Genomic DNA, 25,015 nt, shown 5'->3' on the forward strand with positions numbered 1-25,015 from the left:
TATTTAGAAAGCTGTATACTATCGTCCATCAAACATAGTTTGTTAAAGTTTTATTGAAATTTTTCGGAGAGTAACGAACAATGTTCAAGAAAGAAGTTTGACTAAACACATCTTATTCTAGGATCTAAATATATAAGAAATAATTTATCAATACTTGCATGTGTTATATAATATTAATTATAATTTATTAACTAATTTTATTTTAATAATTAAAATTTATTAAAAAAATAATATCAGACAAATACATTATATTATATTATATGGAACTTTAATAAATAATATATACGTAAAGTATTTAATAGGATACAAATTACAAAATAAAAACACTGTATAACATTCATCTTCTCTTTTTGGCATTATTTGTTACTACGACACGATCGTAAGCTGTGTCCTTCATAGTAGAAGTAACAGCACCTCTATAGATCCGTTGTTGTTGCTGTTGTTGTTGAGAATTCTGGGTGCGAACGGCACTATTTTGTTGTGGAACATCCATTTTGTTATTTTGTATATTTCCATTTGATTCATAATTATTTGAATTTCTCGCGGGACTGCCATTGGTGTCAATAGAACCATACGCACTATCTTTAACTGTAGAATCAGATAATGATTGATTAAATACTTTTGAAGGCATTTGTTGTTGTTGTGTTGTTGCATTTGGTGGCAAAGAAATTTGCGCAAGCGATTGAAAGGCGTTAGTTAGGCCAGCAAAAGTGACAGATTTATTATTTGAACCAAAAGTTTGGTTAGCATTTGCGTTCGGTGCTTCCACCGTAGTTGCATTATTGTAATAGCTATTACCTTGCTGATTAGTTACATTGTTAGGCAAATAAGTTGTGGTGTTTATAGATGGCGAACTAGCATACAATGCTGTTCTTACTGAATCGGACTTCGAACGCTGAATATTCCTCATATTTCCTCTGCTATTTATTTGGTTAGATGTGCCAGATTTATTATTAGTATTAGTAATATATAAAGATTCATTTTTCTGATTCAATATATCAGCGCTACTAAGCGTTGGATTAAGAAAGCTGTGCATTGTATTGATGGGCTCACCTAAACGGTTAAGATTGACATCGGAATTGTAGTTATACATTTGTAAGTTGCTCGATATTAAGTCTTGACGAGAACCAAGAGTTAGTATACTGCCACACATACTATCTGCATTATTTAATGTAGACATTGATGGACTTAATGACTTTGGTGCAGATACAGTGACACCCATTTCACTAGGACCTTGTTGTAGTGCACCTGTGCGTGGATCGAAATGTTTTTGTGCTGCATCCTTAAGTGTTGTTTTAATATCTTTGGTTTTTTCTGTGTTGATTGTGTTTTTAATTGATGATATATGGCCTGGAACAGGTTCACGCGAAATAGATGATGATGGTGATGTTGAATTTGTATCCTCAATTTCTTCCTAAATAAAATAATTATAATTATGAATTTAATTTTAAATTGAAAAAATTATGTAGTATAAAAATTATGCAAACCTCATCTTCTTCAGTAATGACAGAGTTCTCTATCCAATCTTTTATACGATTCTTTTTGGTTTGTCTATCTACATTTGTTTCGATACCACAATCAGCTAAATGGTATAAAAGACGATGTTTCTCATCGGGACTGCTGTGAAACGAATACATTGATGGACATAATTCATCTGTTTCATATTCAGCCATCTCTTTTTCAGCACTTTTGGCCAGCCATCGATCATCTAGGAATTTGGCTAAGTCCGTAAAATTTTTTGGACGTCTGTCAGCTCGCGGTTCTAGAAAGCGTCGAAACATACGTTGGGCACGCGATGACAAAAGTTTAAACAGTTTTGGTGTTCTTCGCATTGGCAACATCATAGAGCCATGCCAAGCTATATACCGCATGTAACGTGGGTCATCCGATCCAGCTTTTTGCCATGGTAAGCAACCAGTTAAACAAACAAATATGACAATACCAAATTGCCAAACATCGTGATTCGGATCAGCGCTGAAATTTCAGAAATATAGGTATAATATTATAAGTGATAAGTTTATGCGTTATATATTATTATTTTATGCATGTTTTATTGTTAACCTGTAGGTACTTTCTGGCTTTACTTCTAATACTTCAGGCGGACTATAAGGCAACCACTCGTTACGCCTTTCAACCAGAGTTCCTGGAAGAAAAAATAGTAAAATTTGATTAATAAAATTATACAATGAGATGGAAGCAAGGAGATTAAAGTATGTTGATTGCTCTTTTTAAAACAAAATAAACAAAAGAACTTCAAACACAAATTCGATCTATCGATATAAAATCTCCCGTAGAAAAACTTCTGGCAAAAATTCAAGACTTTAAAGTTATAGCATATATGATCATAACATCAAAAATTCTGAAAGAATTATCTTGCGAAGGAAATCAATTTCTGCAACACTTGTATCAGCCCTTGACTGCTAATAAGTGATATATACATATGTTGGTGGATCTTTTATTTTAAGTTTCTTTATTCTATATTAGGAAACCGACATATTTCGGGCCAATAGTGAACACTATTATATTGAATATAATCAATCCTTTATTTAGAAAATATTTTTAATGTGTGTATTGCATAGGTATGATATTTGCAAATAAAAATGTGTGCAATGTATATATAGTATATATGTTATAGAGTGTAATTGTACATACAAAACTCTCCTAACGGATACTACTGTAGAACGGACGCTCATCTTAGATATATAAATGTTTTGCAGTTAATTTATCTTTTTATTATTTGGAACAAATAAACCTCATTTGACCAGACACCTACTTGGAATTAAAAAAATTGTTTGACGGTGATTGTCGGTCCATTAAAGATAGTGAATTGTTATTGCTCAAAATGAAAATTTCATTAAAAATTGTCACTTCACTTTTGCATAAAAACTTATTATACAATAAGTATATACAGTGTACGCTCGGTTATGTGAATACTCGATTAAGTAAATATCCCATTATGTGAACAATAAAATTGCCGAAAAATTTAACACGTGGTATTCTATAGAGTGAACAAGGTGATAATTCAATTATGTGAACAACTAAAAATTTTTATTCTTGGTTTCATTTTTTTGTTCTAAGGCTTACAAATAATATAATTTATCTTAAACGATGAGCATATTTCGTTTTTGTTACAATGTTATTTCAATTTCAAGGCCCCAGCTTTCTGATGAAACAGTTACTATGTCGTATTTTTTTGTTTTTTCTTATTTACTTTTGCAATTAATGATATTCTGCATAGGCTTTTTTCGCAAAAGGTGAAATTGATTTCTCAGTCGACATCACAATGCCGGGAAAAGTTTTAACATTATGTGATCGTTATGTGACTTGATTAGAAGTTTAGAAAGTTGATCATCGGTTACATCGATTTGAAAAAAATACTACATATCAGAATCTTCAGTTAGTGCGATAAAAAAAAATAAAAAAAGATTTAGATACCACAGACATTTATGTGGCTGGTGCTAAAAGGAAAACTTTGAAATTCGGAGAGACGTATAAAGTCGAGGCAAAATTATATGAATGGTTCTGTGCACAACGAAGTAGAACTCTTTCGTGTCTCGTGAAATATTGAAAATAAAAGCAAAAGAGATAAATAACATTTTGAAAGAAAAGACGAATATTTTTTCCAAGCGATGGGTGGGTTCAGAAGTTTAGCGAAGATTTGGAATAAAGCTTCTAAAAATTTCACGGGAAAAGTTATTTTCGAGTTCTCATCTTGCACCTGGGCATTTGGTGATCATACAGTAAAACCTGTGGGGAAAGCAGCAAAGTCAAGATGCTTTAAAAAATGTTTGCTTCCAGTGGATTATGAACGTTCAAAAAATGCCTGGATAACAAGTGTTACTAAACATTATATTCATATAAAGTATCTTTATTAATAAAATTAGGGAAAAAACTTAAAAAAAAAATTTCGATTTACCATAGTTTAAGCAATAGTTTTTCCTTTATTTTTAACACGTTTCAATTTCTTACTCTTCTCGTACAATGCTTAACTATAACTAACTCGTTTCATACTGTATGTCAAAAACTATCTGTCACTTTTAATTTAGCGTTGCCACAGTTCGGCCATCCTGACCCGCAATCGTCCCGATTGAACCTTTTCGATATGAATTGCCAATCCATGGCTTAATATTTGCCGCTTCCCATACCCCCTCATAAGGTATCTGACTAACTTGGAATCCCTCTACATCCTTTACTAGATATCGGTCATTAGGTAGAACTTTAGTAATCCTATAGGGTCCTTTATATTTTGGCAAAATCTTTTTACTGGCGCCTGCCTCACTAACAAAATTTTTCACAACTACATATTCTCCTTCTTTGTATGTTTTCTGAATTCTATGACGGTCTTTAAGCGATTTATTATAGTTTTGATTTTTTACAATTTGATCTGAAGCCTCTTTTCTTACTTGCCTAAGATCTCTCAGAACGTCATCAGCCCTTAACTCGTCTAAATTTTCTTTCAAATAGTCCACAACCATTCCCTTTTGTCTAATTCCAAATAATAGTTCACTCGGTGTTATTCCAGTACTTCTATGAATCGTGTTATTAAAAGCGAACTCTATATCAGGCATAATTTTATCTAACGAAGCTGTATACCCTGCGTTAGTCATTTTAGCAATCATTGGTGCTAAACTCCGATTTATTCTCTCTACTTGACCATTCGCTTGTGGCGAACCTGTGGCGATTTTTATATGTCGAATATTACAGCAACTAAGAAAATCTTCAAAGTCTTTTGATGTAAATGCACTCCCTCGATCGGAAATAATAATATTTGGTCTACTATACGAATTAAAATATGATTTTAAACACCCTAAAACTTCTCTTGTGCTAGTTGTTCGCGTAGTATACAATTTAACAAACTTAGAAAAAGCGTCTACTATCAAGAATACATACTTCTTTTTAGAATTTTTAATTTTAACTGGACCAAAATGATCAATGTGGACAGTTTCAAAAGGGACTAAGCCCTTTGGAATATTGTGTAAATACCCCTCGTGCTTTCCGCACTTTGCTGAAAAAGTTATACACTTTAGACAATTGGCGATATGATCTTTTATTTTTGTTCTGAGTTTCGGAAACCAATAAGATTTAAGTATAGAATCAGCAACTTTATCGCATCCGAAATGTCCCATATCATCATGATAAAGCTGTAGTATATTCCTCTCCATATTGTTTGGCACATAAAACAGTATGGTGTTTCCTTTCTTTTTATAGACCAACCCATTTCTCATTTCAAAGTAACTACTCTCTTCTTTTTCTAATTTCTTCCTTATCTCATTAATTACCTCATCTTGGTACTGACATATGGATAGATTTTGTTCAAAAGTATTTTCTTCTAACACTAGTATATTCGTGTTTCTACTAAGTGCATCTACGTGCTGCATCTTTTCTCCTTTACGGTGCTCTAAAGAGTAATCAAAATTTTCTAACTCCAGGGCCCATCTGGCTATCCTGGGATTTATTTCTTTTTTGTTTAAGGTTAACGCTAATGAATGACAATCGGTTACAATTTTAAATTTTATTCCATGTAAATATATCCTGAATCTGCGTAGAGCATAAATAATAGCTAATGTTTCTAACTCGAAACTGTGATATTTTGATTCATGTTCAGTTGTTCTTTTTGAAAAATAGAAAATTGGGTGAAGCTTACCATCCCCCTTTTTTTGTAACATTATAGCCCCGAAACCATGTGAACTAGCATCACAGTGTAGTTCTGTTTGGTCTCTTGGGTCGTATATCGCAAGAATAGGAGCATCAATTAATTTTTGTTTAAGAGTTTCAAAACATTCTACTTCTTTTAGTCCAAACTGAAAAACTGAGTTCTTGCGAACTAAGTCATATAATGGTTGTGCCAATAATGAAAACTGTTGAATAAATCTTCTAAAATATGAACACAATCCAAGAAAACTATGAACTGTTTTAGCGTTATGCGGCACTGGAAAATTAACAACTGATTCTATATTCTTCCCGTCAGGTTGTATCCCTTCTTTAGAAATTATATAGCCTAGATAGTTTATTTTTGATTCCATGAATCTACACTTATCTAAACGCAGCTCTAATTTATTATTTACTAGTCTGTCGAACACTTCTGTTAAAATTTGTAAATGTTCGTCAGCAGATTTCGTGGCGATCATTATATCATCTAAATATATCGCTATTTTTCCTGATCTGATCAAATCGTCAAAAACTTGGTTCACAAAACGTTGGAAAACCGAAGGTGCATTTCTTAACCCGAAAGGCATTTTTAAAAATTCAAACTGTCCTAATGGAGTTACGAAAGCAGTATATTTAATAGAATCCTCACTCATGTGCACGTGATAAAAAGCACTCTTTAAATCTAACAATGAAAATAAAGTTTTACCCGCCAGTCGATCAAGTAAATCGTCGATTAATGGTAGTGGATAGTTATCTTTCAATGTGACTTTGTTCAAAGTTCTGAAATCTACGCATAATCGGGTATCACCTGTTTTCTTTTTAATCAGAACAATAGGAGATGCATACTCTGAATTACTAGGCCTCACAACTTTTTTTCTCATTAACTCGTCAATAATTGACTCTACTTGTTGCTTTTCGTGATATGATAGCCTACGTGGATGGTATTGGAAGGGTTTATCATCATTTAAAATTAATTTCATTTCGCACTTTATCTCAGGTTCATCTGGACGTTTGCGGTTTACATAATCTTCATACAACATATTAAATTTCTTTCTAGTATTGTAGTCAACATCACTATTATTAACACTAATCTCATGAATTGGTTCATGGTATTCAATATTCATTAAATCGTTAATAGTATTTTCATCACAATCTTTATTCTTTTGATTAAAATTAATTAACTGTTCAGTTGGATCATGTTGTATTACTAATTTTAATTTAGCTTTCTTCAAAAAATCTCTTCCTAATAGAACTGGGTAACTCATAGTTTCATTAGCTACTATGAATAATTTAAGATTTATTTTTTTATTATCATATAAAACTGTGCATACTATTTGTCCAAGTATTTGTAAATGACTTTTGTTTATACCACAAAAATTTAAAATTTTACATTTTTCTTGATTTATTAACTTAACAAGTGGCACGAACTGTTGGCGTATAAAACTGATTGGACTACCAGTGTCAATTAATGATTCTAAATACAGTGACTGATCAATATTTGAATAATTAAAACTAAATTTTATATTTCTTACGTATTCGTTATCACCCTCAACAGCGTCGGCATAATGAACTTGCGTTTTCCTCATTGAGCAGTCAGCTGCTCGATGTCCCATTTGCGCACAAACGTAACACGCCCTCGGCTCCCGCTTTGGTTTGCGGCATTCAGCTGCAACATGCCCAAGAGAGTTGCAATTATAGCAACGAGTCGATGCAGAAACCACAAAATCGGCTGATGTTGATTTTTCATTCGAAGTGTTCTGGCGAACAGTCAATGATTGTTTTGGTGTTGCTGGTTTTGGAAGACTTATTTTGTGGAACGCTTCCAATAGTTGGTACTTGTCACGGAAACATTGTAATTTAGCTTGTGAACATAAACCATAGTCTGGAATCCCCTCCACAATGTACTCCAGCAGCTCAGTTTCTTCAATGCACAACTTACCCGCGAGAATGGTCTTATCGTAAAAATATTCTTCAAAAGTCTCATTTGTTTGCCACCTTCTGGCTTCAAATGTACGTTTCAGCTGCAGTTTAGTTGAGCGGTCTTCAAACAGTTTCCCCATATCGTTTATTAGGGTTTCAATTGGTACAGTCATTAAATCGTTTCTTGTATGTAGCCACTTTAACGCCTTTCCATTGAGTTTGTTAGAAATCAGTGCTCTAGTATTATTATCATCCAGATTATAAGCCGTTCGGATACTTTGTAATTGTGCTTCCCAAAGCTGAAAATTATCACCAGTTCCAGAAAATTCGGACAGCAATTCTTTTATAGTTGAAAAATTAACTTTATTATTTAACGCGTAATCTTTTTTTTCGTTCTGTTGGCTTTCTTTTTTTAATGTTTTATTTTCTCTCATTAAAATTTCTTTTTCTCGTCTTTCTATGTTTAGCTCTCGTTTTAACAGTTTGAGCTCCCATTTCAAGAGTTCATTTTCGTTCTCCTTTAACGAATTGACTTGTGCAGCAGAGACACTGTTATTATTTTCTTCTCGCTCAATATTTGTGTTCATAACACTCATTCGACTCATATTCGCTGTCATTTGTTCTGTTATCATTTGTTTCTGACTTACAATTTCACTCATTTGATTCTTCTTTTTATGTGTTTGTATAATTTGTTGTTCCTCAAGAATATGATTGTCATCTTCTTCAGAGTTACTATTGTTGTTGCTTGCGCATGCATCGGCGTCGGCGCCAACATGTTCCGTAAGCGTCAGATCATTTAATATTTTTGTCGTTTTTCCTAGAAAAACACCACGGCGTTCCTCAGGTATTTGAATTAATCGGCGAATTAATTCGTTTTTATTACCACTTGTTTTACATCCAAGCTCCTCCAACCAAGCTTTTAATTCAACTAAAGTATAAAGCTGAAGTTTTTTGATGTCAGACATTTTATTAATGTTGAATAATCCCACTTCTGATATTTTAAGCAATAGTTTTTCCTTTATTTTTAACACGTTTCAATTTCTTACTCTTCTCGTACAATGCTTAACTATAACTAACTCGTTTCATACTGTATGTCAAAAACTATCTGTCACTTTTAATTTAGCGTTGCCACAATAGTAAACATTTCGATTATGTGAACTTGCTCTGTCTGAATTAGTTCACATAACTGAGCGCGTACTGTATATACAAATATAGTTCTTTGGTAAAATGTTTTCAATAGTACAATCGATAGTTTCCACTAGTATAATAAATTACTGATTTAACTTTGATCAATATATGTCTAAAATAATAAAAATAGACACATGAAAATGAAACAAAGTATTTGTAAATAAATAAAATATAATATAGAAAGAAGATAATAGATAATAAAAAACAATTTTAATTAAAACAAAGTGATGATAATTGGGATAATAAAATATAATTATGTATCTTAAATCCACCAATCGGTTACCTTAAGCCGATTGCTATGAATACAAACAAAGTGGACAGTAATGAACCTATGTCTTATGAAGAGTTTTTCTTTTCAAATATTCAATTAACTACCTGTAATGACAAATAATTGATATAAAATGAAAAACTACTTCCATAAGCAAGTCTACTGATTAACTTTTTTTCTATTGTGATACCTAGCTACACTCCATGAAGTCTAAATACTACAAACTAATTAAAAAACAACTTATGTTTTAAAATTATTTAAATACCATTTATTGATATGTATAACAATTATTTTTAAAAATATATTCTTAATTTCATATACTTCAACAACTTTTTAAAAGAAATGTTATCCGTATTTAAAATATTATTCATAATTTCTCCACTTTCAAATAAACTCCCTTTTCAGGACCTCGAAACAATTTGTACATATTAAACTTCATTGGTATCTGGGTCTTCTGTGTGGGCGAAAATCGAAAATTTTTAAGTAATAAAGATAATCCAATCAACACCTGCACTTCCGCGAATCTATAACCAATACATGCTCGACCTCCTCTGCCAAACCCCAACCACGCCATTGGATGACGATTTTCGACTTCTGTCTTTGTAAATCGTTCTGGATCAAATTGTTCAGGATTTGGATATATATCTGGATCATAGTGTATGGCATCCAATGGTATAATCACAGTAGTTCCTTTTTCAATAACATAATTTGTATTAGATACAATATAGTCTTCTGCGGTTTTGCGGACAAGACCCGGAACTACTGAATACATACGAATAGTTTCTAATAGCAAACAGAAAAAAATTGTCTTATGATATTTTGTTTATTACATCTGTCACACCTAACAACTCACCATACATAACTTGAAGTAGATATTTCATTTCCTTTACTGCTTCATAGGTTGGCTTTCCATCATGCTGAGCAATGATTTCATTTATTTCTCTTCTGGCCTTATCCTGTATGTCTTGATTTAATGCCAATTCATATAAGCAAAAACTCAGGACACTAGCACTTGTTTCATAACCTGCTAAAAAGAATGCAAATGCTTGTGCAGTTATCTCATCCATTGTCAAATTATCTACAGTATTAGGTTTTCTTAACTCCTTGAGAATGTTAAGAAAATCTTTTCGTTGTTCACCAGTTCGATCTCGAAATTCCACAGTTTCACGAACAACTCGTAAAAAAAATTGAGAAACTTCTTCAATAATAATTTTAAATCCTAGTTTTCGAAACAAATTTGGAAATAAAGTCATTAATGCCACCATTGGCATACTATATCTATAATAGCAAATCTTTTTGGTGATTGCTACAAATTCGCAATTTGGATCGTTTAAACTGTTACATTTTAAACCGAATGCAACACTTCCAGTAACATCAGTTGTATACCGTACCATAAGATCATCACAATGAACCCCATCATCCATATTCGTTGAACTTAACGTTTCTTCCAAAACACTAACTAACTGATTTGCAATGTCGACTACTGAAGTAAGCATGAATTTAATTTTTCTAGTTGTAAAAGCTGGAGTTAATTTCGCTCGCATTGTTTTCCACCGTACACCATCCAAATGTACCAAGTGTGCAGAAATTGGATCATCTTTTTCGTTGTAGTAATATCCGTGATCAGTAAAATTTTCAAAATCCTTAACGCATATATCTTGAATTAAATCAAGATCTAATAACACCATCGCTTTTCGCATATATAAATAGAATCCAACGAATCTCCCAGTTCCTTTATATTTCATATAATATTCACGAATAATTTGATATAATGTTTTGGATCGCGTAAACTCCTTGAGATTGCCATAAAACAGTTCTGGTTTATCATGCAATATGCCACGTTTACTAAAATAGGAATTGTTTCTCTTCAATGCCAAGTATATGAGCAGGAAACTTCCGAAAATAAAGTATGCAAGGATTCTTATTAACTCCATGTTGACAGTACTATTTCACGCAGATTGCGGGATTGACTGCAAATCAGCAATCCAATAGACTTATATTGTTTCGTAATTTCTTGGTTTTTAAAGAAAAATTACTTGTCGATAATTAAACAAGTTTTTTACGTTGCTCAATTATATGATTAAGTTCTTATAATAATTGTTAGACTCAAAGTACATATACCATAATTTGAATGTATAATAATATGATAATAATAAAATTTACATATGATTACAAGTATTTGACGGGTCTGTTGAAAGTAGGTATAGGTTCCTCTGTTGAATGTTGAATTCTTGACAGACATCATTTTTATATTACCTACAGCGGTCAAAAATACTACTCGTTTTTTTTGTTGTTTAGATTTTTATCAGCTATAAGACACGAACAATGAGACGCATTTAGTTAAAGATATTCGCAAATATTTTGTTCTTTATTCAAGAACTTTATCTGTGCTTCGTCAACACATTGATATATAAATACCTGATTCTTTAAAATGCATACATTTGGTGTTCAACTATCGTAATTAACAATAAAAATAAAATTAACCATTTAAAATATAAAAATTAAAAATCACAAATTAAAACTAATTTTTTGGACATATATAACAAAACTAAGAAAACTAAAACAATATGATAATATTGGGCCAAAAATCAGAACGTTCTCTTTTTTCTCTTCATATTTTTCAATAAATATAAACCAAACGGCTAACTTTTATTGGTTTTTATCTCTTATTTCTGATCAACTGGTATTTATCCAGTTAATTAGAGTAAAATGTGCTAAAATTATCGGTGTCTCTCTTGTAGTTTACCACCTGTTCATTATTTAATATGATGTGAATAACTTCACTCATTAATCTTTTTTGATAATTATTTTCGATTTCAAGCGTTATTACTTCATCAAAGTTTAAATAATATCCACTAGAATGAAAATGTTCAGAAAGAGCCGTTTTTTCCCCATCATCATTACGTTTACATGTATTTTTGTTTTCATCTAATCTTTTTCTTTTTATATTATAAGAGGAGCTCATAAAAAAAATTTCAGCCAAATCGGTGATCATGAGGTCATTTTTTGCTAAAATCCGTTTATCCGTTTACGGTTTGTAAAGAATGACCCATATAAGTTAAGCATGATTCTTAATCATCGTCAACACTCGATTGCCATATCAGAGGCTTCATTACGTGCATCGCTGGTGACTGATTCTATATGACGGTTGCCAAACCCTGTACAGTGTACATAACTCAAACTTAAAGCCTTGAGGATAAGATTTATGCACTATTCATCTATCACCAAACAGGTGCCAAATAGATATACAGTGTTTATTGCGATTTACGAAAATATTCTTTAAGAACTACACAAGAATATTCTGATTTACAAACAAAGATACCGAATTATTGAAATTGCCTTCAAGCATTCATACTAATGAAAATGTAATGTATAACATTAAACAATATACCGTTATTGCTTAAGTTCTTGAAAGTTCTGGACGCCATATCAAGAAACGACAGACTGTTTTGTGGTGCTTTGATATTCCTCCTAGGCGAATTCAGACAAACATTACGAGTTGTGCCCCAGTTAAAATATGCAGTCAAAATAAGTGTATGTTTAAAATTAACTTTAAAATGATACAGAGTGTAGAAATTTAAATTGACCACAAATAAAAGAGTGCAAATTTCAAATGACTTTCCTACGGGACTCAATGCATATCCACTCTTCTAGGCAGGCACTGAAATATCCAAATAATTTTTGATATCACACTCAATCCAAAAAACAGAAAAAGATCATTCAAAAGATCATTGATTATATTTGTTACCAAATATGCTGATGTTGATACAATTAACTAATAAAATTCATGATATGCTGGATAGTAAAATGTTTTCAATTAACTTCAAAGATACCGTAATCGACGAAAATGAAAGTTTGAATTAAGTTTGAACTATCGCATCTTATTTTGCATCTTAATATTTTTCTCACCAATCATTATATTGACTACGTATCAAGACACACATCCATTCGGTAATACAATCAAATTAGTATTCAAGAAGGTGAGTATACGTTATATCGCTTGAAATACCCATTGACAGATGCCTCCATTGCACTTCTAAATCTCAATCTGAATGACATTTGCCAAACAGTGAGAATTTGGAGTGTAAACGTAGAGAATACAAGTTTTTTCATAGAAAATTATATAAAGCACGCTTAAGTATTGCAAAGCCGCAATATTTATTTTAGAAAACGTAGAAACTTAAAAATAGGCGAAACTAAATACACAATCTTCACATTATCTAAATCAATGTTTTTATATTTCATTTTTCTCTATTGCACCGTTTTGCACCCCGACATCAAACTAGTCCGAAGCTCAAAATCGAACGTGGGCTCAAATCATACAATGTCATAAAGTACACACATTATTACAGAAGTATAAGTTTTAAATATAGGTATAGGTATAGGATATATAGTAAGAATAGAGCTTTTATACACCCCCGTAAAATAGATCGTCTACTAATGTATCATCGAAATTTTTTTATATTTATATGAAAAGAAGCATAAACATTGCTTTTAAAATTTGCATTTGATTAAGTAATTAATATAAACGAAACGTGATCATTTGTATTGAATGAAAATTTTGTAGATGGTTATAAATTGTATTGAAATCAAAATGAACTTAGAACCCCATTTGCCGCGTTCATTCTCACATATTCCTTCTACACCTGATTTATCCGAAAAAAGTCAAATTATTAGTTTTTAACAAATATATTGTTAACAACCATCGCTACAAGTCCATAAATACTAGCAGATAAAAACACATTTACATGCAATCATGCACTCATCAAAAATTCATTACGTATTGGATATATAAAACAGTCTCATGAGCACCTTTCACTTGGCGATCTTTTGTAATAGCCGACCATCCATAGATGGACATTTATTAATTGTCTTACTTTCAAATCCATTCGCGAAAATATATTCTCAATTATTTCATCTACCAGGTTAGTAAACAATGTCACTATTAAAGACATAAATTTCATACACTAATGTATAACAGCTATACATTTCAAAACAGTATACGCTCGGTTATGTGAATACTCGATTAAGTAAATATCCCATTATGTGAACAAAAAAATTGCCGAAAAATTTAACACGTGGTATTCTATAGAGTGAACAAGGTGATAATTCAATTATGTGAACAACTAAAAATTTTTATTCTTGGTTTCATTTTTTTGTTCTAAGGCTTACAAATAATATAATTTATCTTAAACGATGAGCATATTTCGTTTTTGTTACAATGTTATTTCAATTTCAAGGCCCCAGCTTTCTGATGAAACAGTTACTATGTCGTATTTTTTTGTTTTTTCTTATTTACTTTTGCAATTAATGGTATTCTGCATAGGCTTTTTTCGCAAAAGGTGAAATTGATTTCTCAGTCGACATCACAATGCCGGGAAAAGTTTTAACATTATGTGATCGTTATGTGACTTGATTAGAAGTTTAGAAAGTTGATCATCGGTTACATCGATTTGAAAAAAATACTACATATCAGAATCTTCAGTTAGTGCGATAAAAAAAATACAAAAAGATTTAGGTACCACAGACATTTATGTGGCTGGTGCTAAAAGGAAAACTTTGAAATTCGGAGAGACGTATAAAGTCGAGGCAAAATTATATGAATGGTTCTGTGCACAACGAAGTAGAACTCTTCCAGTCTGTCGTGAAATATTGAAAACAAAAGCAAAAGAGATAAATAACATTTTGAAAGAAAAGACGAATATTTTTTCCAAGCGATGGATGGGTTCAGAAGTTTAGCGAAGATTTGGAATAAAGCTTCTAAAAATTTCACGGGAAAAGTTATTTTCGAGTTCTCATCTTGTGAATCCCTTTAAAAGCACTTTTAATTCGTTAGTAAAAGCGCATAACCTAATAGAAGATTATATCTATATCTATATAAAACTTTGGTTTGCAAACATGAAACAGCTGCACCTGGGCAAAAGCTTGAAAAAGCGCGCCTTATATTTTTAGGCTGCACAAATGTATCTGGCGATCATAAAGTAAAACCTGTGGGGAAAGCAGCAAAGTCAAGATGCTTTAAAAAATGTTTGCATCCAGTGGATTATGAACGTTCAAAAAATGCCTGGATAACAAGTGTTACTAAACATTATATTCATATAAAGTATTTTTATTAATAAAATTAGGGAAAAAACTTAAAAAAAAATTTCGATTTACCATGGTGAACATTTCGATTATGTGAACTTGCTCTGTCTGAATTAGTTCACATAACTGAGCGCGTACTGTATATTTTATAATCAGATTTTAATTCATCTCTTATTTTTACTTACCGGATTGAAACGATTCACCAAAATCACATAATTTTACTCGTGAAAAGTCCGAGCGATATATGAGTACATTATCTAATTTCACATCCCTGTGCACAATGTCTCTGAAAAATGATAAAGAGATATAATTTACATATATTTTATTATACACACTAAAATAAACAATAAATAAAATATTTATTCATAAAAATTTACTTTGAATGCATATAATCTAAAGCTGAAGCAACCTGTTTAGCTACACGTTTACTGTATACCTCACCGACTCCAGTATCAGTCACATTGGATGTAAGATCACCTGATCATTATCAAAGAAAAAAAATAATGATTAAATAACATATAAATTTATTTTTATTACTTTACCTAATGGTGCATATTCCTGTGTGAATACATAGAAGCCGGCCGTCTCAAATGCCACATCATATGTAGTTACTATATTTCTATGTATGCCTAGATGCAGCCCATAATGAAACTCACGATAGAAGTCACGTAGAGATACATAGGGCTTTGGTACCGCTTTTAATACCATTTCGGTCTGAGAGGCGCGATGCTCGACTAGTAAAATTTTTCCAAACCATCCTTCACCAACTATTTGCAATATATCGAACTCATCCACCAAGTTGATCTGAAAAGTTCAGCAATATTCATTCAATTTCAGCAATAAAAATTAATCAAAGCAATGGATTTAACCTACTCGTCAATAAATTGTGTTCTAATTTCGCTATTAAACAATTTAATTGTTTACAATTCCACCTAAAATTTTTAATAAAATAATAAAAAAAGAAATCGGTGTGTTTCGTTGCTTTTTACCACATGCCGATGAGAAAATTTTATTTGGCGGATGGCCAAACAATTTGTTGTCAAAACATAACATTTTTTTATCAAATCAAAATTTTTTTCTTTCAAAAATTTCTGAAAGACGAAATGCGTAGTGAAATATTGGATTAGTGACTATTTAGAATATTTGTGCAAAGATTAGAATGCATACTCATAATAAATAGAATTCACATTCTATAGTCATGAGCGATGAGAATCCTAACCAAAAACTTTTCTAAAATAGTATTGAATCCACTTTTAAGAATATATAGTTCTTTCTCAGATGACAACAAGATTTTGGTTTTGAGTTAGGCTAGGCCCCTAATGCACTCCGACCAGCTTGATCTATTGTGCACTGACAACAAGATATAGCATTGAGTTTAAAGAATCTTAAATATCCTTCATATTGAAAGTGTTATAAAAAATTATATATTTATTATTCATTTACTGTAATTTTTCTATATTTACAAATCTTTTTATCAACTCGTATTTTTGTTATGCACCCATTTATTTAAAAACCCGCTACGTTTTAGGTTTACCAAACTATATTAATATTCAAAATTTAACAATATGGGTTTACAAAGCATCCAATTTTTATTTAATTAACTTTGTTAATTATCGCGCAAATTATTGATAATTATTATCAACGATATACAGGCATCTGTATTCAAGTTGGGCGCGTTCTATTAAGAAAAAATCCAGTCATCTCATTGAGACGACTGCTAAAGATATCAGTCCTGGGATACGTTTATTGAAAGGTCATAAATGTTTGGGAAGCCATGTTTGCAGATTAAATCTCTCAGATAACCATTCCTGTGGTAGTTGTGGGGAGAGCGATAAAGAACCTCACATTTTTTACCGTCCCAGTATGTGCGGTGTCCAAATCGAGGTCATTGCATTTTAGATTTTGCCAAAAGTTTTAGATGATTTTCATACAGAAACACAACCGGCAAATACGTCCAAGGAATTTCTAGTATAACCTGCCTACCTACGTAACATATGCAAGGAGTGTTTGAAACAGTTAGCAGATTAGTCGATTACTTACACCTTTTCAAATACCGAAAAGGCATAATTAAATTGCTCCGTTTTGGGATGTAGGTGTCACGCTGAATTAGGTAGATGAATTAGAGCCCTTTGGAGATGCTATTCTGATATCAAGCAGTCTCATCATTTACCTAGGCTATAAATTAACTTAATCAATGTTTTAAAGCATATTATATTGTTAAAACTAAACTGCCAAAATTGTAAAAATCTGTGATTGAAAGTATTTGTGTTCCGTTAAAACTATCAACAAATCTAGGATACAGATAGGTAGATACGTCGGTTGGAATGGCGGTTTTAGAAAGAAAGCTCATTTGAGTTCAAAGAAAGTTTCATTGTAGTACAACAGGAATAGTGTTCAGTACATAGACTAAAAGTTCAGTATATGACTAGCGCCGAAAAAGATAACGACTCCATGATTCGGTTAAGGCAAACCAACCTGACAGTTCTAGCATTTGGTAGCATTTGGCTAAGTTCCTAACATTGCAGGACTGTAAGCTCGGTCAAGTTAGTAAAAAAAAAGAATTTAAAGGATTTTTAATCTTTTCCTAGCTAAAGAAAGGCACTAATTCATGAGATGAAGCAGAGTTTCCTAATCATTCTCAGAGCCACAGCCGCTACAAAAATTGTTATAGGTAGGGTGCTCCAATCTTATAGTATGCCTCCCTATTATGTAGTGACCCGTAAGCATAGATACTGCAGTGCTGAGTTGGTATCTCAGATAGGAGAGACCTGCTCAAAAATCAGGTAGGATACAGATAGTATTTAATATATTTTTATATACTTTATTAAATATTATTATTTAATTAATTATTACTTAATCTAATATAATTTTAAATAATTATTATCTTCGATAGAGGGTACCTGCTCCAAGTATGAGATAGGACACAGATAGTATTAAATATATTTTTATATATTTAAATATATTAAATATATTAATATATTAAATATATTATATTAAATATATTAAATATGTTAAAATTATTTTTATATATTTAATTAAATATTAATATTTAACTTATTATTATATAATTATTTATTTAATAAATCTTGAGTTTAATAACAATATGACGACAATGACTATTGTACTTAATAGAGACTATTGTATATAAAAGAAAGGTTTCGAAAAGAAGTATATTACAACAACAAAAATTAATTTTATTAATTTAATTTAAATTTAATTTAATTTAATTTTCTTTTAATTAAAATTATGTATTAATATATATAATTATTTATTTAATAAATCTTGAGTTTAATAACAATATGACGACAATGACTATTGTACTTAATAGAGACTATTGTATATAAAAGAAAGGTTTCGAAAAGAAGTATATTACAACAACAAAAATTAATTTTATTAATTTAATTTAAATTTAATTTAATTTAATTTTTCTTTAATTAAAATTATGTAAGATACTAAATTATGTATTTTTTTGTATTAAAATATATTAGTGGAGTTTTATAATTACTCTATTATATTATACATTATTAATCTATTATATTATAATATTATTATATTATTATCTTAATGGGATAGATAATTTTAAAATTGAAAAATGATCTCAACTCACTTTTTCCAACTCGAATTCTCGAATTTTGTGAATATTCCCTCGTGGTTTTTTAGACATTTTGTTGTCAGCTGGAAAATCTCATTCGTTATATCTTAATTATTTTCAACTGTTTCAATTATACGAGTATGGTTCACTGATTTTAATTAATTTTTATTGTTTATTTATTTTATGAGTTTTCTATTTTGAAATAACACACTTTCATTGCTTTTATTGCACAATTTATTTTCTTAAAAAAATAATTTTAAAATTTTCTTGCGGTTTTTTTTTATTTCATGTTAATAGCAGCAATTTTTTTTCGTTTACTGTCTATTAGTAAAAAAAAGCATTAACACTTTATTATATGTAAATTAAATAAATTTTTTATTTTTTAACTTTTTATTAATTATTTTCAAATAATTTATTTAAAAGTTTTATTTCATTCTGCCAACAGTTTGCATTAAAACTTTCATTAAGTTGGGATAAAATTCACATAGTTTCAATATGCGAGTATTTAAATGATTTTCATTTCAATATGTTTTTTTGCATGTTTTACACTTTTGTTGTATTTCATTAAACATTTGTAAATAAATAATTTAAGATACACAGTTTTGCGTTGCAAGTTCAATTAAAAGTGCCAGGATTTGTAGCGGCCACATTTCCTAAAGAAAACAACAAAAGAATTTTATTTTTAGCTCGTCGCAGTCATCGAAGATTGCGACTGCAGTAGAAGAATTTTATTCACAGATTTCACAGATTTCACAGATTTCACAGATTTTCTCGATTTTCATAATAAAAAACGAACATTTTCTTTTGTATATAAATGAATACACGCGATTACGAACAAATTATGTAAATAAATTTGCAGGCGATTTGTTATGAATAATGTTTATTCCTTCTTCCTGGAAAATGTCATAAATTCATTCATTTAATCTCTTCACAGCAGTTAGTAGAAGATAAAATAAAAATACTAATTACAACATCATTAAATTGATTTAGAGTAGATCGAACGATCGACACAAAGAAAGGCTAGCCTCTGTGAAATGTATCTTCGATATAGAAACATAAATAATGAGTGGCAATACAGATGTGCCGTGCCAGTGCTTCACTGGAATTCTACATGAGATGTAAGTAGTAAATTTCTAAGAAGCACCTTTGTGGGTACTTTGAATAGAATGGACATTGCTTTGAAATTTATTATAGAAAAATTTTTTTGAAATAGTTCTGAAAACAATACAACTCATGCCAACTTATGATTGACTTTAAGATAATATGTTATTTTATAGATAATAAGTTCATTGTCTTACAAACGATTGTCCAATTTGATTAAATAGATAATAGAGATCTTATTTTTTCACATCTTCATTACTGGAAGTTTAGCTTATTATTCCTGGCATCTACAGAGACTTACTTCTCAAAGGCTTTTTGAAATATATTTTAAAATTCATATGGAAATATTTAGTCAGGCTCCTCGGGGTGGTATACAGATCTGAGTTCAATTATTACTTAATCTAATGAAGTGATAAAGAAGGCGTGGAGAGCGGTTATGAAGAAACCTCGCAGTTAATAGAGAGTAAAAGGGCTCAAGTGCATAGACTCAATGAGCCTCAACATAATAATATATTAAAAGTGGTGGCTTTACTCTTACCTAACACCTCCTGCTATACGCCTTGTATTGAATACATAATAATCTCTAGTTTGTGGGTAATGGTAACCAATTCAGCGTATATAATGTATGTATATATATATACCATATTTTAAATAGTTTTTTGAATGCTATCTAATTTTCAAGCAATTCTTATTAATTTTTTATTTATATAAACTAATTAATTAACTAACTAACTAATTAACTAACTAATTATATTTATATTATATTTATTTTATGAACAGATTGAATATAGCTTTATTTTTTCATAGCTCTACTCTATGTTTATAGACAATAGATGTCCATTATTTGTAGTGTGTACAGCGAATTATTTAAGTCAGTATTCGCTACACATGTTATAAGACATTATAAGCTGGGATTTAACAGTAAAAGTGTCATCAAAAAATCTCTACTTAAAAAGCTACATAGTAAACGTCGGCGATAGTGATGTAACAGTTATAGATAATGTGTTCTATATGCTTGGAAAAATGTGTTTTTGAATAAAAGCAGTTTGTGATTTTTCCTAATAGTCATAAAACTGTTCAGTGCCTTCCAACTTCACAATACTAGTACAGTAAGTAAATACTGTATGGTGGTGAAAAGGTGAAAGTTTGGGGAGGCATATCTTAGAATGGTTATATATACTTATTGTAACTTCATCAATTAATTTAATGGATATATGGATACTGTAACGATTTTTTTAATACTGTTCATAGAGTATAAATTTGAATCTTCCTCTTTATTTTCAGAGCATATAAGTCTTAGCGTATCTGCTACAGATTCACTCTTCCCAAATTTCTTCACTGTTTCCTTTATACCCTTTTCTTATAAAAAAGTAAAATTAAAAAAATAAAAAAAAAAGTAAATATCAAATTGTTTAAGAAAACAGTTTAGATATTTGCTAATATATGTTATAGTATTTATAAAGTTTGCTTTGTACATTGTTGTGAATCAAGATACCTTTTAGATCTGGGATTCAGTAAAAGCAAAATATCAAGCTATGCTTATTACGATCAAATAAATGATACAACCAGTATGTTAAATAGGGCATTTCCTTTTTCTGAGGGTTGAAAATACTGTTTACGACCAGTAAGTCTTGTTTATACAGTATAATCCGCAATATTTTCTTAATCTACAACAGATCTACAACAGCATTAAACAGAAGTACTTGGCGATTCTATGTAAATAGTCTATGTTCCTGATGGAATACGGCTTATGTTATACAACAGACACTGTCGTTTCAAGAAGTAGCATTAATCGAATCAAATTGAATTTGTATAAAATGATCAGAATTAAAGTTACAAAATCCAGAATTTATATTGAGTCTAGTATACAGAGATGATTACTACTATCCAAATTTTTCAATTAATTCTCTATAGTTCCAACAGATCTTCGTGATATTCTGAAATGACTCATTAGAAATTGTTCATGATTCACTTATCGACAGAAGTTTTTTTTAAATTTTTTTTGTATGACAACTATTAAAGACCCTTCAGTTAATTTAAGGGAAATCTCGATTGGTTATATTGTTTACGGTGTTAGTTTCTTAAGTTTTTATTTTGAAGCACATAAACTACAAACTACATAAAACTTGTGACTGGGCACATTATCCAAAGAGATGAAGACAGAATATTGAAAGAATTATGAAAAGTAAATGAGAACATCCGCAACTACTGTGACTGGAAGGAATGCATGAAGACGACAAAAAATGGGGGATATCAAAGATAATAACATTATTCAGACCGTGATTGCTGGAGGTAAAACTTGGGACGATTAAGGTCTGATGTTAATAAAACTTTTTATAATTAATATAACATCATTTTATTTGGAATACTCATTTAAAATTTAATAATGTTAAAAGATATGTTTAAATATGATATCAAAATTATGTAGAAGGCATATATATATTAACAAAAAAAAATTTAAATTTGAATAAATTTATATGTGTAATATTAGCGCACTGGCTAGACATTATAATACAATATATATATTATATACGAAAATATACAAAAAATTTCGAAATAAGAGGTTGTGAAAACAAAAAAAAAAAGAAAAAAGAAATAGAATTATAAAATTTGAAATACAATAAAGAACGCGTCGTGGTGGGCTTGTATGAAAATTTATGCAATAAAAATAAATTAAAAAATTTTATATCTCAATGTATGCGATTTAATTTTAATTTTTGTCGAAAATGCTCATGTTTATTCAGAAAATATAACGAATTGGTTGTTAATTTGTAATAAAATTCTAATAATATTAAAATTTGTATGCAATTATTATTATTATTTAATAGTATTTAAAATTATTGAGTTTAATTATAATATAAGTATGGGAGTCTGCTTCGAAAGTCATATTAATCATATTTATTATTATAGATTAAGTAATTTTGAAATGCTATAATATTATATATATGAGTCAAACTGATTTAAAAAAATTTTAATATACTTTCACATGTTTTTAGTGCACTTAAGCCCTACGAAAACGCAAAGTCTTCACTCATAAAAGAATTCTCCCTGCAATTTTCTATGCTCGCCTCGGAAGAATTTGAGAATCTATAGACACAATATTTTTTTTTTTTCAGTATAAGCACTTATATAAAAATTATGAATACTTTTATTATATATTTTTTTATTACTTTTCTTGCACTTTTTTTCTATTATTTTCCATAAAACAACAATAAATATAAATAATTTCACATTTTAACTTTTTTATTCACAAAAATATTGTAATTTTTATAATTTTCAATTAATTTTCAGCAGCGAATATATTTTTTCGAGTTAATTATCGAAAATGTCCCGTTCGCTTTTCTTAGACCGAATTCGAAGAAAATCCATTACCGACTGTTGCGATAGAAGCGAAGAATGAATTCTTCAGGAAAAATGTAGCGTGGAAGAAGAAGCAAATGAAAAGTTTGGGCTATTTTTGTTAGAATTTTTTTGTTTATGGCGAAAGCAGAGCACGAAATATTCGAAATTTATTTCGAATCTTTTTTCGTGAGTAAAATCTTGAAAAAATTGTGTATAAAAACAGAAGCGGTAAACAGTGTGGAATAGCATTTTCAATAACTAAGCCAATTTAGTACAAATTATTTCAAAATATTTCAATTATTTAGTTTGGAAGATTTGTGATTCATTTCGAAGATGCCAATTTTTAGATAGCAACGAAAATGAAGACAACGAATTTTGCTTTCATTCAGTAGGTATTGTTGCTGTTGTTGTTAGAGGCGTGAAAATTGATTTGTGTATGAAGTATCTTTTTTATAGACTAGACAGTCTCGTAGCATTTAGACAAGTACTTATTAATGTAGTAAACCAAATGGTGTTTTAAATATTGAATTTGACATTCAAGCAAATACATTTTAAATGAACGAATTTGTTACTTTATTTGTTTTTGTAGTTTTACTAATTTAAAATATTGACTTATGACATTGTACTAGTATAAAATATTTATAAATAAATAAATGTGTTATTGTTATTTTATAGATGCTTTCAAATATTTAAGTATTATAAGTATTCAGAATGATTAAATGAAGCAATAAAAAGCATTAATCAATTAAATAACATTTACTTACTTTCAAAGTAGAATCCATTGAATGTAATATATCTTCTATAGCGGTTGATCCGATGCTGTTTACATCTTTTATAGACTCGTTGAGCTAAAGTCCTTAACTTTACCGATTCATCAAATTTTCTGGAATTGACTCGAAGGGTAGTAATATTTCGGTAACAGAAAAAACTTACACGGAACAATGTCAGTATGACTACGGTGCTTCGCTAATAATTTTTCTTGAGAATTTTGTCAAAAAAGAAGAACTTACGTCTCAAGTAGTTGGGAATATTTTTTTCGTGATAAGATACAAACGTAAAGTTGAGATGAAGAATATACTTCACCGGAAAACCGCAAAAGGCGATCGTTTAGAACCTCAATATCCCAATGTAAATATTGAAGCGGTCTATCGTGGCTTGATTCATAGTTTGGCTATGACTAACATTATGGTAAAATTGATGAAAATTGAATCTGCGGTAGAAGCACAATGCGCACTCAAGATTAAGTCCCGAACGAAGACTAACAAGTTACAATAAGAACAAAGGATTTCATTAATGTTTGAAAAAAAAATTTAGGTTCGATTGAGCAATGCGGTTGTTGAGCTTATTCCACCTAGTCTCGTATTGTCTGCTCAAATAAAAATAGTTTTCCAAGTTAAAAATTATTAAAGAAATCAAAATTAATCGTTTTTACTTAACAGAGATATCATATGATAATTTATGTGCTTGAATAAGCGCCAGAAGTCACACATAACAGTTTATGATTGTTTTGGCGATCACAACATCCAATAGTACATCATCGTTGCAGATTTCAGACTGTTATGTTAAGTACCAGGCTAATGTCTACTACGAAAAACTTTGTAAGTTACTGTGACTTCATAAACAATCAAACATTTTGGTAGGAGAGAATGGAAGCTTCAATAAAATACTTCAACTTTATATAAAGCACGATCTAATCAACACTAGTTAAGAGACAAAGTTTCATAATTTGTAAAGGCATATATGATCATCAGATGGGTACTCATCCCAAACTTTCGGTGTAGGGTATTTTGCTAATACTAATATTAAAAAAATTGAGTCTTGATGTGTTCAAAAATTTATATTTTGTGAATGTTTGAAGATTTCTTAGATTA

The 25,015-nt window shown here is 30.1% G+C and overlaps 3 protein-coding genes across 4 annotated transcripts; all 3 read right to left on the reverse strand.

Annotated features, from left to right (window-relative positions):
- Window positions 1-266: 266 nt before the first annotated feature.
- On the reverse strand, window positions 267-18,907 carry LOC119678207 (serine/threonine-protein kinase meng-po). Of its 2 annotated transcripts, XM_038089911.1 has the most exons (8): window positions 18,717-18,906; window positions 15,652-15,913; window positions 15,487-15,586; window positions 15,295-15,395; window positions 2,062-2,143; window positions 1,488-1,974; window positions 1,054-1,414; window positions 267-588 (listed from the first exon to the last, which is right to left on the reverse strand). In XM_038089911.1, the coding sequence occupies exons 1-8, from the start codon at window positions 18,771-18,773 to the stop codon at window positions 338-340; spliced, it is 1,701 nt and encodes a 566-aa protein (XP_037945839.1). In that variant the 5' UTR covers window positions 18,774-18,906; the 3' UTR covers window positions 267-337. The 2 variants fall into 2 exon arrangements, with proteins under 2 accessions (XP_037945839.1, XP_037945838.1); XM_038089910.1 differs by having other exon boundaries at window positions 267-1,414; window positions 18,717-18,907.
- On the reverse strand, window positions 7,034-8,723 carry LOC119678210. The gene is made up of 2 exons (XM_038089913.1): window positions 7,182-8,723; window positions 7,034-7,123 (listed from the first exon to the last, which is right to left on the reverse strand). Exons 1-2 carry the CDS (start codon window positions 8,532-8,534, stop codon window positions 7,115-7,117), a joined length of 1,362 nt encoding a protein of 453 aa, XP_037945841.1. The 5' UTR covers window positions 8,535-8,723; the 3' UTR covers window positions 7,034-7,114.
- Window positions 9,352-11,471, reverse strand: LOC119678209 (probable cytochrome P450 6a18). The gene is made up of 2 exons (XM_038089912.1): window positions 9,879-11,471; window positions 9,352-9,808 (listed from the first exon to the last, which is right to left on the reverse strand). Exons 1-2 carry the CDS (start codon window positions 10,957-10,959, stop codon window positions 9,393-9,395), a joined length of 1,497 nt encoding a protein of 498 aa, XP_037945840.1. The 5' UTR covers window positions 10,960-11,471; the 3' UTR covers window positions 9,352-9,392.
- Window positions 18,908-25,015: the final 6,108 nt, after the last annotated feature.

The sequence above is a fragment of the Teleopsis dalmanni genome, chromosome 2 (assembly GCF_002237135.1).
Source record: "Teleopsis dalmanni isolate 2A chromosome 2, ASM223713v2, whole genome shotgun sequence".
Lineage (NCBI taxonomy): Eukaryota > Metazoa > Arthropoda > Insecta > Diptera > Diopsidae > Teleopsis > Teleopsis dalmanni.

Coding starts and splice junctions, on each gene's coding strand:
- LOC119678210 (XM_038089913.1), bottom strand. CDS start 8,534: ATGTCTGACATCAAAAAACTTCAGCTTTATACTTTAGTTGAATTAAAA.
- LOC119678209 (XM_038089912.1), bottom strand. CDS start 10,959: ATGGAGTTAATAAGAATCCTTGCATACTTTATTTTCGGAAGTTTCCTG. Junction 9,809..9,878: donor TCTACTTCAAGTTATGTATG/GTGAGTTGTTAG, acceptor GTTTGCTATTAG/AAACTATTCGTATGTATTCA.
- LOC119678207 (XM_038089910.1), bottom strand. CDS start 18,773: ATGTCTAAAAAACCACGAGGGAATATTCACAAAATTCGAGAATTCGAG. Junction 15,914..18,716: donor GAGAATTCGAGTTGGAAAAA/GTGAGTTGAGAT, acceptor TGAACTTTTCAG/ATCAACTTGGTGGATGAGTT. Junction 2,144..15,294: donor TGGTGAATCGTTTCAATCCG/GTAAGTAAAAAT, acceptor TTTTTCTTCCAG/GAACTCTGGTTGAAAGGCGT.